The following is a 14,207-nucleotide window of genomic DNA, read 5'->3' as shown; positions in this document are numbered from 1 at the left end:
TGATAATTAGAGTCGGAGTAAATCCTTGCTACAAGCTATATGAGAATGGAGGAATAAAAAGGGAATATGAAAGGCATGCAAGTAAGAATGACTGTGTGTGTGGTCTTAGCTGGCAGAGTTAGTCCCATGACCAGCTCCACAGTGTGTTTTGGAAATGGAGCAAATGTCACAGGAAGCACAGCGGCTGGAATATGGAAGAGCAAAGTGATTTGAAGTGGAAAAGCAATGAGACAGGGAAGTTTTCAATCGGCAAACAACAGCTCCAGTGTTTGCGTGAAAGGGACAACACAATGCTGGCAGTAGCAGTGGGAATCAACCAGACTCTCTTACCTTTGCCAAGTGGGAATTGATCCATTTTGTGAATGTCCTTTTCTGCACTGCCTCCTGCTCATCTGTAAATCAGAGCCCAGAGCATCACTATCAGTCACATGCAATAATAAACAAAGAGGGGATTAAAACACAATCTTCTCATTGTCTATTGTTATGAGAGTTGATTGGGTTTTGCAGAGCTGGATGGCGACTGTAATTAACTGTGATATTATTACTTTCTGTCTAATGTGTCTGAACACAGTCAGAACAAATCATACCTTACACCGATGTAGAAAGAGAAGGCATTTGACATTTAAAGATGGCATTTTCACTAGCTGGACTCCTCTTAGTGCGGACAGAAAATCCTGCTCTTAAAGATGCCCTTTAGATGATGGAAGGGCAGTGGTTCTACCTATATGATGACATGTACGTCTACCTTGATCTATAAGATGGTTTTATTCATTTTCGAACCACAGTTCAAGCATGCAATATGTTACTCCAACACTGTGCAGTGCAATAATAACCTTAACCTAAATGTACAGATGTACCCAATATAGGGAAGGACATTGTTTGCGGTGGCTACAGCGATAAAGCCCATTTAGCAAAGGCACAATCAATAGCATAGATGTCTGCTGACGATGTCCCCTAAAAAGCCACTTAACTTAAATGAGGACATAAATCAAGCCTCTCACATGTGCACAAGCAAACATACAGTATATTAAATACACACTTTTACACACAGGGAAACAAAGTATAGAGTACAGTATATGTTCTGCATGCTTTTTAGAACCAACTAATGCAGTCTTGCTTTAATTTGACAGCACATTTCATTGTTGCCTGCAGCCCATGTAAAAACTATTGGGACTTCTACGACGGTTACATCTGTAATTGACACATTCATGTGCAACTGTCACATACGTCCAATTATAATGTATACAAACAGATCTATAGTCTACCTGGGACTATTGTGAGTGACATATGTGACAAGGTTTTTTTTTTCTGTCCCGTCTGTGCCACAGAGCAATATCCCTGAGATAAGCATGTTATCAGTGAGAGAGGACGTCTGACACAGTCCTCTACCTTAATGAAATATGCTGACGGTTTGATTACACACAAGTTGGTTAGTGTGTCACTAGGTACTGTGGGCAGATGTGAACAGTAAGGGGTGGGTGTGCATCGGAGAGGTGGTGGTGGTGGTGAGGGGGTGGAGTTGTTCATACATAATGCAGATACATTCACGCATAGTCATACGTGCCACTGAGCAGGTCCCCATTCAATGAATTAATCTCATGATTGGGTCCAGGAGTAATCAAATATTGATGGGCGGTAATATTGGAGGAGAATGAGAAAGATTTAGCCCCCTCATCCTTGAGTAAGAACACGTGTGACAGAGAACACGTCTGCAAGAACGCGGTGCCAGCCTCTCAGTCTCAGGGACGAGGTGACTTTGAACTATGCGCACACACAAAAACACTTAAGCACACACACACACACACTGCACAGATTCACATTCTTTCAATATCACAAAGGGAAACAGCAGTACTCCACATCCAAGCCTCGCAGCAGCGTTTTAACACACTTGATTACCTTCTCGGCTAGTGTTGGTCTGTATCATCATTAGTCTCATGCTCAGCCCCTGAGTTCCCACTTTGACACCCCCACAGTGAAGATGACCTTAATGAAATATCATTAAAATCTAGATTGTTGTCTCAGCGGTTGTGTTTATTGACTATTTTTTTTTAATAAGACTGGAACAAAAAAAAGAGAGAAAAGGAAGGGAGTACACATGCTCTGTTTTGCTCATTTCTCTATAGGATAGACAGCTAATGTGACAGGAAACAAATCCAAAGAAACATTATGGTAATGTCTGTTCCAATCTAATCTAATCTTTCATACAGAATGCTGAATGCATGATATCCAAATACAGAGGAGCAGACAGGCAGACCGCTACAGGGTCAAACAGAGAGATAAGAAATCAAACATTTTGACAGTCTGCCCGCTGCGCTGTGACACATGCAGTGAGCTGGTACTTGTCTGCTGGGAAAGCTTGCTTCACCTGCTGTAGGCTCCACACACACACACACACAAACAAACAGGCACACACACTCTGCCAAGGTGGAAACGCCCCCCTTCACATTTCTGCCCATTTTGCTTAACACACACCACACTGCAGCCCCCCCGAGAAAAAACCTTGCCTGTAGGGAACTCTTACTAAGGAAATTACACTGCAAAATGCACATGCTCACATACAGTAGGCACATACAGTCCATACTGCAGTGCCACACTAATTCACACACGCAGCATACCATATCGCAAGATACACACACACACACACACACACACTATGTACTTGCCTTCTTTTTCTCTCACTATCCATCTCAGTAGTGGACACACATTCATGCACACACTGTCCCACTTACCGCGGAGGTAGTGGTAGAACCCCGTCACCAGGTTGAGGGATGTGTTCTTTTTTGGGGAGCCTTCGCCCCCTCCTCGTCGTGCCATATTGTACCCGAGACTACGCCTCGCTTCCCGCCTGTTTTCATGGGGACGTTGAGAGGACATTCACGGCAACCTCCGGGAGATGCTACACTTGCCCTTGCTCCTGCCCTTGCTGCCACTCCCCCCTTTCTGGGGAGGTGTTTTTAAAAGAGCTCCCTGGAGCGCTGGACCTCCCGTGATGACAGCGGTGAAACTGTTGCTCTGAAGGCAGAGCAGGAACGAAGGTGTCACCCTCCTGTTCTCCTCTCGTCTTTTAACGTCTTGCTGTCCTCTGTCCTGTCCTGCAGACTCAGACTCAGTCAGTGTTTTTCCTGCCTGTTAAGCAGCTTGCGAGTGTGATGTGAGTGTACGTGTGATGCAAAGACTGTTTGTGTGTGCGTGTGTGTGTGTGTGAGAGCAGTGCAGCGCCGGCTTGCCTCAGCATCAATCTGTCTTGCTTAGTCCCTTTCTCCCCCTCTCTCTCTCTCTTTCTCTCTCCAACACTCTCTACCTCTGTCTTTCCCTCCCACGTTCTCACTCTCTCTCGCTCTTTTAATTTCTCACCGTCGGCTGCGGGAAAAATCCACTTCCCTCCACTCACCAGCCAATCAGAGTGCGTGGGAATGAGTGATGTCACAGCAGCCCCATCCTGATGTGGAGAGCGGTGAGGAGGGCGGTGGGCGGGTTGAAGGGAGACCGTTTAGCAGGTTAGGAGGGTAGGAAGTGGGAGCTCTTCTCTGACAGCCTCACACACAAATGCTCCAACACAGCGTTGGGACAGACGTGCAGGAATTCCCTGTGTGTTGCTGGCACTCTAATACCTCTCCTCTCTCTCTCTCTCTCATCCACGCAGATACCATGCGGTGCTCTGAGGCTTGCAGCTTTCTACTCTAAAGAGCCTGCAGGGGAGCAGACTATCACTGGCAGTGGTCCTGTCTGATCTGCTACAGTACTCTCTTCAAAAGGGATCCGCTTTCATCTCAACCACAGTCACATACAGTACATCTGTCTGTTTGTTTTCTCCGGGGGGCGGGGGGGGAGCGAGTACTGAATAGAGCTGAATACAATAGAGGTGAATGCAATATCTGAGGTTAGGTTTTGTACACACCGCAAGATCGGAGTTTCAGACGTTATAGGCAAGTCTAGAACAAAAGAAACAATGTTAGGTGTGTTGTTACATTCATTCACTCTGCATTCGCGATCGGTATTGCAGTGGAAATTGTGTTTCGGCTTGCAAAACTTAAGCTTCAAACCAGGGCGGAAAACAAACAACACTGCAGACAATGGTAGTATTGTTCATACAGCTACTGTGAATTCAGCCTCTAAAGAGACACTCTCCAACTGCAAGGGCTACTACAGCTGATACAAGGAACTGGATCAGAAGCAAACCTGTGTCACGGAGCCAAAATTACCCCCAACCCCCTCCACTGCTGCAGTAAATTTATAGCAGAGAATACTAGTGTTGCATTACGTTGGCCTCTTCTCCTTTTTGTCTGATTTGTATCCTTCTGTCTGACCTATTCTCTCTTCTTATTCAGTCTCTCTTTTTTCCTCATATTTTGTCCCTCAAACACACACACACACACTCTGGCAATATTAAAATCACTGGGCTCTTCTTTGAAACCATATTCAGAGAGTTTCCAGGAAAGGCAATATTCATGCAGAATAGCGTGGTGGGTCTTATATCAGCCCTAAAGATGAAAGGACCATTCATCATTTGTGTGATTTTCCCCTTTGTTCTTTGGGTTCCCCCCATAAGGGATTTTAATTATGAAAGTCATCAATAACCAATGGCAGCTGTCATCCGCTATCTGTCTGCTGATAATCACACTGCTGACACTCCTCCCGTTAATAGCCCTGAAACTGGCCGTCACAGTGCCACCATGAGCCTATTGCACGGACCTGTCTTTGAAATGAGCGTCTGTCAGCGTCTTTTTACATTTCTGTACATACAGTATGATTTCTGTGTATGTGTACAGGTATTATAGATAGACTAAGGGTAAGAGTTCAAAGAAATAATCATGCAGTCCTGTCTTTCGTATTTACATATACATTGCCTTTACTTGCGCACTCTAGACAAAAAAAAAACAACAACACCTTTTTATGCCAGTGGAAAGGAGAATCCAGTGGGACATTCAAACTGCACACACTCACAGTCCCTACTCGATAATATACTGCAAGAAAAATCCTTTGGCCAAAACTACAGCCAGACAAAAGCCAAAAATCTATTGCCTTTTACATACTGTTGTTTGTGCAGCCAACACAATATCAATGATGTAAATAATGGAACATACTATATTGACTGATCAGCCTGTGCACAATTTGTTTCTATTTATATCAGTTAGTCTGCTAATTTAAAGGTGTTGTCTGATAAATTATTCCTCGAGAGCTACAGCTCAGACGTGTGAAGGAACTATCCAAGGTGCTGAACCCTTCAATGAGGATCCTCTTAGTCTGACAATAAATTTGGTTTAATGCAATACATTTATGAGGATGAAGACCAATTACAGCCATGCTGGAAGTCCAAATAGTCTATAAAGACACAACAAATCTGGTTTTATTGGTGTGTTTTAGGCAGAAAGCGAGAAAGCTGAACTTCCCCGGGGAGCAAAACTGTTTAGAAAAACAACCGCGGGACAAAATCAAAACAAGATGGTGAGGATTCATGGAACTTATTAGACTTCACCATGGGAGTTGAAATAAGCGAGCAGGTGCACACATGCACACACACAATGAGATAAGCTGAATGGAGGCAGAATCATTTCCATGTCTACTGTATGTGCGAGAATAAACCAACAGACTCCTTTAGGCTGCAGACCTCAAGAGTGTTATAGTCTTTCCAAGAAGGGAGAGAGAGGGGAGGGGGGGTGTCTGAAGGGTAAAACAGACTGAACCTCAGCTGGTCTGGATCCCTAATGGAGCCCCTGGCAGCCCTACAAAACACCAGATCCCTCTCTGAGGTTGCAGAGGTTGGACGTGGGTCAGCGCCCAACGCTCACACAGGTATGTCTGTGGGGTGTGAGGCTTCCTGAGGAGAGGAGGAACAGCCTCTTTTCAGCCATTAAAGGAAAAACAAACGGCCTCCTGGAGGGTGGAATAACGCTGCTTCTGCTCGTATTGTAATCTATTCACCCTAAGGATATTTGGGTTTGCTTTCTGAGCAGCCAAGACTTCTTATTTAGCCTTATGAAGAGTGTATAGAGACACAGCGCCACCTAGTGGACGAGTAACGCTTTAAGTGTGTAAAGTTCTCTTTGTAAGCGTCTGCTCTGAAGACGTACTGAACGGACAGAAGAGACAAGACAGGAGAGGAAAAATGAACAAGCTCAGCTTTTAAATTCGAGCCTCCCAGATGACCCTGCTCTGCACTTGAGCATCTCTGATCTCTCTTAATCTATTAATGACACCACAATTCACCAGCCGTGGTTATGCTCGGTCAGATATGGACAGGCACTCCACACATACTGTACAAGGTTACACACTCTGCTCTGAAGTATTAATTTAGTAATGGATTCATTCAATTATATCATCTTAATATTATTCAAGCTGGTGGACATTTAAATTCAAAGAACAGTACCATACTATGGACCTATGAATAGTTCTGGTGAGAGTCACAGTGGCAGTGTTGATACACAATGCTGCCTTTTAGATTTCTCTAGTGATAATACATTTATTTTCTTCTACAGTAGAACATTAGTGGAACACGCCTGTTAAAGCTATCATGCCCTAAAAGGATGGCTTTGTTGTGTACTAGAGAGGTACCCAGTAATTGCTCTATATACTCACACACACACAGATACAAACACATTCAAAGGCACACATGCACACACACACATTCGTAATCCACCGCACTGACACACAAAGTGATTTAACAGGTTTTGGTGGCTTTTCTGCCCCTCTACTCCTCCCAATAGCTTCTTTATCCACTTCCTGATTCCAGCTCTTCTCTTTCACCCCAACAATTCCTAATTTAAAAAACCCTTCTCTGCACTTCCGCCGGAGTACTTTAGCCCTAACACTCAATAACACCCTCTATCACACCCTCAGCACCTCCACTCAACCCTCACATGCCCATTCAGCCTCTCCATTCGCCTCCCACTTCATTTACGGCACATTTTTACCAGTCCCAACATAAGTGCTGAGACGGAAGTCCAAATGCCAGCCCATTAGCATAGCTAATTACATTTCAGTAATAATGACACCACATTAAAGAGAGTAAGAAGGGGAACAAGTCAAAGTGATTATCAAAACAACCCCCTTCCTCTTTCAAGCACCATCACTCCCTTTTCAGGACCAGATGTGCAGAGAAGGCACTTTGTCGTTAACAAAAATGTCCAAATATCACAGTGTTCATTAAAGCCAGGCCACTGATACAGTAATTTCAGCAATTTCAGCACCTGCAGTACTGACACACACACACACACACACACGCTTGCAAGCACACACACAAACACACATAGCGAAACGAAGCAACTGAGCAATGTCAATGATTTAAAGTGCAAAAAGTAAAAGATATTTATAAATCTAAAGAAACAAATGGAAAATGTAGTAAAACTGATTAAAATAACGAAATATAACGTCACATTTTTGAACAAATACATTTGAGACTACTATTATCACCTAGGGTTAAAAAAAATACAGCTATTTCAATTATTCATTTGATTAATTTCTGACAGGGATGCTGCCGAAAATCAAATACTATCCTGTAGCAAAACAGTGTTACATTGCGCCTTATTGAATTTGAGCTACAGTCTTCTTTCTATTTTTGAAGGGCTTCTTTATCAGGTAAATACATTCAGCTGAACAAAACCACATTTTAACACCATACACAAACAGACTGAACACGCTGCTGATACAAAGCATCTCTTCCACTGGAGGCACCAGGGGTCATATCAAAACCCCACTCAGTGGCTCTAAGAGCATTAGAAAGACTCAATTTGGCTTTGAAAAAATATTTTCAGCTTGATGTTTCTCTGCTGGTCTCTCTATGAATGTGTGTGTGTGTGTCAGAGCCCGTGTGATGCTTTGTGTGTGCGTGTGGGAGTGCAGGAGTGGGTCAGACAGTCTAAGCTCTTTATCCAGGTTCAGTGGCCCGCCACACATTACAGGGACGAGTAAAGGGAAAGGACTGGCGTCAGCACACTAAATAAATCACTGTGGCCAGAGCAGTAAATTCAGTTATAAGTCTCGTCTTTGCTGTGAAATAAAAATACTGACTGGAACAGAGCCAGAATCATCTACAAAATCCTGTCGCACACAACCACTTGAGTGCATTTATGCTTATCCAGCTGGGGCCCTTTTCTGGCTTACTGAGAGTGAATCTAAACCAGTTCTCTTTGCAACCAGCTGATTTATGTATGTCTTTTTTTGTTTTTTTTTACTCAGTCTGCAACCACCTGTCCAGTTAGTAAATGGATTCTGAAAAGGCACCGTTCATTTCCTTCAAATTTCCTAAACATCACCTGAATGCTCCCCTTTTTCTCACTGAACATTGTTGAATTATTAAAAGCAGGAAAACATGGTTTGTTATGTCAGATGGGGGGTTGTGTTTGTGTCTGTAGCAGGAAGCCTCAGAGTGAGAAAGGGCCCAAGGGGGACAGATGTCAGCATGCAACACAACAGGAAATAACATTTTATATATACAGCACTTCCATTGCTTTGTTTTCCATTGAAGGTAAATGAAAAGGGATGATGGGCCCTCTACCCTCAAGGAGCATAGGGACATGGTAATTGAATCTGGGAGGAATAAACAATGACACTACATATGTAAACAGCTGAGAAAGTGCCTGATTTTGCATAGACTTGTGCAAAATGAGTGGGCTTTTATAAATAGGATAATAAAACGAGTGATAAAGGTTCAGACAAACTCAGGTGTACTTTGAATTTCAATGCTCTTTTCTGTGCGACATTATTTTAAAAGAATATGATAAACTGAACCCATCTGGTGCTCAAACTATATTAAAATAAACCTGGGAATTACTCATTTCACTACTCACTCAGGTATGCTGAAATCATCACATTATCTGGCCAGCTGACCTCTCGGAGGTCAGGGCTTCACGATGTGACCTCTATTTAAAAACCGTGAAGTGCTAAATGGAAGGCCAGAGGCAGAATTTTCCACTATCCAATCACACTGTGACAGGTGAAAATAAAGGACAGAAGTGTCTGTGGGTGACAGATAAGAGCATGCATGAGACTCAAAGTATTATAGACAGAGGCTGAATGTGTCTTGGGGTCACAAGCTCAGGTGTCCGGATTTTATCTGTGAGGACATTGTTGTGTACGTCCATCAAAACTATCTGATGCCTCAATCTGACAGACAGAATCAGAGATGTTATAGAAATGCTGAAGGAACTGTATCGAGGAATCAGTGTGGCCTAAAGTTGGAAATTTGCTCCACATTGAATGTACTGTTCAGTACTGGGTCAACAGCACTTTATATGGCAAGATCCTGTAAATACTCCTCTGTATTGTCAGTTTATTTAAATGATGTTTGTGCTGCATAATGTTTTAGACAATCTGCCTTGTGAAATGCCAAAAGTACGTGTTATTTCTTTACAGAAAAAAATAAAATAAAATTTTGGCTTGCTAAATGAATGTTGGAATACGCTTTGACCTTCATGAAGGTGTGTTCTTTCAAAGAGGGTTTGGAGTAGATGAAGGCTGAAACACCTTCCATATTATATGGGTGGGACCCCCAGTGACCTAATCTTGTGATATGTCACTCAAAGCCTCATTGACTGTCAGGTTAAAATAGATTATAATCTGATCTGCGATGGAAGCTGTCACTGAGAAACTAACACGGACTGAACACAAATACCACTTAGTATACAGACACACACACACACACACACACACCATTTTTTCAAACATAATGTTCGCAGAAGCTGAACCAGACATGGCCAATAAGCCCACAGGGCGAAAAAAGCTTGTGCTGGCTGTCATGCGACTGCCGCTATGGCAACGAGTCATAACCACAAGCTGGAAAGACAAGGAGAAGAAGCAGCAGAATAAATAACAAGTCATGCTGCAGCTTTATCCCACAGTGGCCCCACTGCCACAGTTCTGAGGCTACAACGGAGTAATGGCTTCATGTTAATGGTCTGGTGGCATTGAAGACTCGTTCCGTGTCTGTTTAACCACTCAGCTAAACTGCTGACTCCCAGTGGTATGATAGGGGGGAAAAAAGATGCATCACAGCTATTTTTAAACACCATGTGTTTGTTTCGGTGTCTGAGTGTGAGCGTGGGCACATGTGTGTGTGTGAAGCCGTGGTATCCAGAGCCACAGACGATAAATGGTGGTGTCAGAACTAAACAGGAGGCTGGCATGGCTCAAGGTGACCGTCTGCTTGGTCCTTCCTTGGCTGCGGCCGAACCATAATGTCGCCCCTGGCAACAGGATGTCACCCTGGCCCAGTGCCAACCTGAGGATCTGTGCCAGTCCCACTAGCAATCAGGAGCTTAAAAACTGGTGTGTGGGCTCGCTCTCTCTCTCTCCCCCTCTCTCTCTCTCTCTGCCCCCTGCTTCTCCAGTCTCATTTTCTTGCTTTTCCCGCTGCCTCTCTCATTCCTATTTCATCCATCCAACACTCAGTGTGGCACTCATGTCATCCAGTTGGGCTGACCTCTACTGCACTTGCCCTTTACCCTCTTCTTCAACTTTCTTTCTGCTCAGCATCCTCCTCGACCAAAATAACATTAGGAGAGGTGCTGCTACTGCAAAATTCCCTCAAATGCAGTCACAATGCTTTGCATAACACAACCCGCAAGGCCTGAACGGATAGAAAAACTCAATATGCAGCAATTTCCTTCTCTATTATCTGATCACAAGCAAATTGCCAGTACAGGATTACAAACAGGGTGCGCACAGAAACCTCAGGCAGGTGCTCCCAACACAATGAGACTTCGGCAAACTTGCCCGCTTTATAGGCGAGCAGACGGTAAAACCCAGAGGTGTAGGCGGGAATGTATGCCTATGCCGCCCAAGACGGAGGAAACAGGTGAGAAATTGTTATAGGAAAAACAGTGCATCGCTTTTCTCATTAATGAGAGACAACAAACAGGCAAATTCCGCAGCATATGGAGGAGTTCAGGCTGGGAGGTGTTCAAAGCGGCCTCGCTGTTCTCTGCCATATGGTGTCACTAATTGCTGTTTTTTTCACTGCGACAGAGAGGTACACCAAAAGAGATGGTTGAAAGGAGAAAAACACAGACCCAGAACTGGGGTAAAAGTTTTGATTGTTTTGATGTTGCACTGAGCGGCTACTAACAGCTTCCAAATTGAGCCTGAAGGGAGTGTAGTTCATTTCATGGTATCTGGTGATTTGTGAAACGTGGCTAATTTGAGAACATTGTCCCTCTCTTGAGAGGGGGAATAAAATACGTTAATCTAATCAGCCTTTAAAAGACATACAAACGGTTTTAGATTACCTATATTTAACACTCGGGAGGTGAGAAATTAGATTACAATCAAGTTTGCCCCAAAAACATGTGAACATAAAACATCAATATAACACATTTCTGGAAAATGATCCCACTGGAGAGACATGATTACTGCAACCATGAGAAATGAAAAGCAAGCTACCCTGAACAAAGGCGGCATTGATTTCATTTGCAGCTGTCATTTGGGACCACGCTTGTGACCGCCTATAGAAACACTGCATGATACCAAAGACAAGGCACACATGCTTTTATGTTATGTTCCACTTATGCTATGAGCCGTTTTATGTTCAGACTAATGAAAACATGAGTGTTCCTCTTTGATTCTTACAAAACGTCTTGATGATATCATCACAGGTTCTGCTCTCATCTCCCAGGAGATGGATGGCAAACAGAAGACATCAAATAAAATGTCACGTCAAATTAGATTCTGCGTCCCCCCCCCCCCCCCNNCCCGCGCATAATAAGCTAATGTGATCTTGTGTTCAGAGGGGAACATATATAGCATTAAAAAAAAAAAAAAAAACGTAGCTGTCCAAGCAAATCCGTTCACACACAGACTTACAGTATATCTCTACTCCAGGCTACAAGCAGGAGACACCCCATTTAATCAGTAGCCATTAACATTGTCTGTGTGTGTCCGTATTGTTCCCACAAACCCTCAGTCCATCCATCTGTCAGGATAACCACGGCAACAAGACTCGGCTTATCTGAAATGCTTACGAGACAACGACAATAAAGCAACTGTTGGTAAAGGCACTGTTTGGTGTAATTAGATAAAGGTTTCCACCAGCAGGTGTGGACACACCCCCAACCGCAGGACCCAGTCAGAAGAGTATTTTTGGAACGAGCCACGCTTGGGGCAAAGCAGCATTATTTACAGCTCATGTCATTTACTGCCTTGTTGTGTTAAATGAGACTCATGAATGTAGCTACAAGCATTGGACTCCCTTATGGATGCATATTCTCTAACGTCAACATTTTTAATGTAGCTAATTATGCGCAACAAGGATGTGTCCTTGTGGATTTTTGAGCGGTAAATTGAATCATAAAAAAATTAACTATTTTACAGCACTGCAATGTAATAAATTGTTAAATTCTCACTGATTATGTATTAATACATCAATCTGTCCTTGTAGCACTGGAGAGACAGCTTAAGGGGAAGCTTCTAAAATTAGATCAACCGGAGTACAATCAGGATTCAAAGTGTGCACCCACACCTGCACACAGTGATGCAGAGGAGCCACGTGACTGATGATGCTGTTCTCAGCTTTCACAGAAACTGCCACCTCAGAAGCCACACAGGGAGCTGCCATATTGGATCTCAGCTCTGGTGTCACCTGACTTTCCTGCTACTTTGCGAGTGTCATCAATCTGATCAGTAAGGGAAGTGTTATTGTGCCACTCAGAGGTGCACAGTTTTTTGGCCGGTGGAGGCTTAGTTACAGTACAAAAATGATACACCCACATTATTTGGTTTCTGGGAAGGTGGAAATACTGAATAAATGCTGATATCTGCTGCAAATACAGTGTGCAAATGAAACTAAAGTTAGAGCAGAGGTGAGATAAGATAAGAAAGCCAGAAATGCTTATTTTAATGCGCCAAAGGTAAAAGAGAATAAACATCATAGCTGTAATTCAGTGTTACGTTATATGTACAGCAGGCTGAGAATATGACCGTCGAGCTACTACAGCAACACACTTCATCATGTCAGCTTCTCTGGGGATTAGCTTGCTATTGTTTGCTTCCCCGTCTATCCACACACAGAAAAAACAACAGACAGAAACAGGCACATATACTGTATGTATGCACATGCAATCAGCCACACACACACACACACACACACAGACACACACAGACACAGCGAACATGTGCACACATAAACACAGACAGTAAATACATACAAAACAATGCAATAATTCAATCTCTCATGCCTCATGCACTGGCTCACTTAATCTCATTTTCTCTGGTTGTTTTTTTCCCACAACAAAGACAAAATGTCTGTAATTTTTATGGCATTAAATCTGCCATACCGCATAATTCTGTGACTAACAGCTGCATGCACCTCTATTCTCAATCATGAGGACAACTCCACAGAAAGTAAAGCAAACTGAAGCAATGACAGCAAGTGAATGGTGGACAAATCATAACCTAAAAATTTCCAGTGTACTTGAGTACTGCATACCGTGACTCTGCATATCCCATTCATTCACTTATGTCCTTCCCATACCGGCCATATGAACTTGAACTCACACACTCCACAGATAAGACATACAAGGTCATGAGCAGAAAGGATAAGATGCATGTAAGACATTTTTATACAGTGACAGTAAGTGTCTTTAGCTCACACTGTTTTGCTGTGTCATGTCGAACACTAGGTCACCTCTAAAAACGCTGCAAACCAAGGTGGAGGAGTGTGAGTGAGTAAGCATTTCGAGCCTACCTTGCAGCTTCTGCATCACATTGGCAATATCCCGAGAAGTGTGCCCATAGTGCCTGGGTGATGCCATGCCGCTGTCCTCAGGTCGCCAAAGTCACGTCCCAACTCCTGTGCGTCACCCTGGCACGGCTCTCATGCTGTGATCAGGATTCAGATTGGGCTGCAGTAGTTTTGTTTTCACACTGACTGCAGGCTGTTACCAGTGAAGCATGTCCATGTTGCTGTAAGTCATCCCTGTTGCAGTAGCAGTCTGCAATCTTCACACTCACTGAAGCTCCTCCCCTCAAAATGATGATGTAAGCGCATACTGTATGTGTATAGTGTATGTGTATGCACGTCTCGCCTCAGCCTTTTACTTCTGCAGACAGGACAGCTTCCTGGTCTGCATGCACTGCCACCTGCTGTCCAATCAAAAGGGATGGCTCTTCCCTCTCATTGAGACATCAGGACCAATTGCATGCCAGGTATCTTCTCACGCCTACTGGTTCCACTGTAAGACATCTGTGTGTGTGTGTGTGTTGTATTTGTGAGTGTG

General features: G+C 43.6%; 1 protein-coding gene across 1 annotated transcript in view; it reads right to left on the bottom strand.

The window, feature by feature from the left end:
* Nucleotides 1–2,814, bottom strand: part of LOC118340996 (nesprin-1-like) — a 32,778-nt gene extending 29,964 nt beyond the window's left edge. Inside the window, exons 1-2 of the mRNA XM_035679162.1 lie at nucleotides 2,730–2,814; nucleotides 331–392 (exon numbers count right to left, since the gene is read on the bottom strand). Of these exons, the coding sequence (XP_035535055.1) occupies nucleotides 331–392; nucleotides 2,730–2,814 (147 nt within the window). The remainder of the gene's footprint in view (nucleotides 1–330; nucleotides 393–2,729) is intronic.
* Between the last annotated feature and the right edge of the window lie 11,393 nt (nucleotides 2,815–14,207).

The sequence above is a fragment of the Morone saxatilis genome, unplaced genomic scaffold (genome assembly GCF_004916995.1).
Source record: "Morone saxatilis isolate NCDOM2014 unplaced genomic scaffold, NCSU_SB_2.0 Contig7, whole genome shotgun sequence".
NCBI classification, from domain to species: domain Eukaryota; kingdom Metazoa; phylum Chordata; class Actinopteri; family Moronidae; genus Morone; species Morone saxatilis.
The sequence above is the reverse complement of the archived record's forward strand: the minus strand, read 5'-3'. Positions and strand labels throughout refer to the sequence as shown.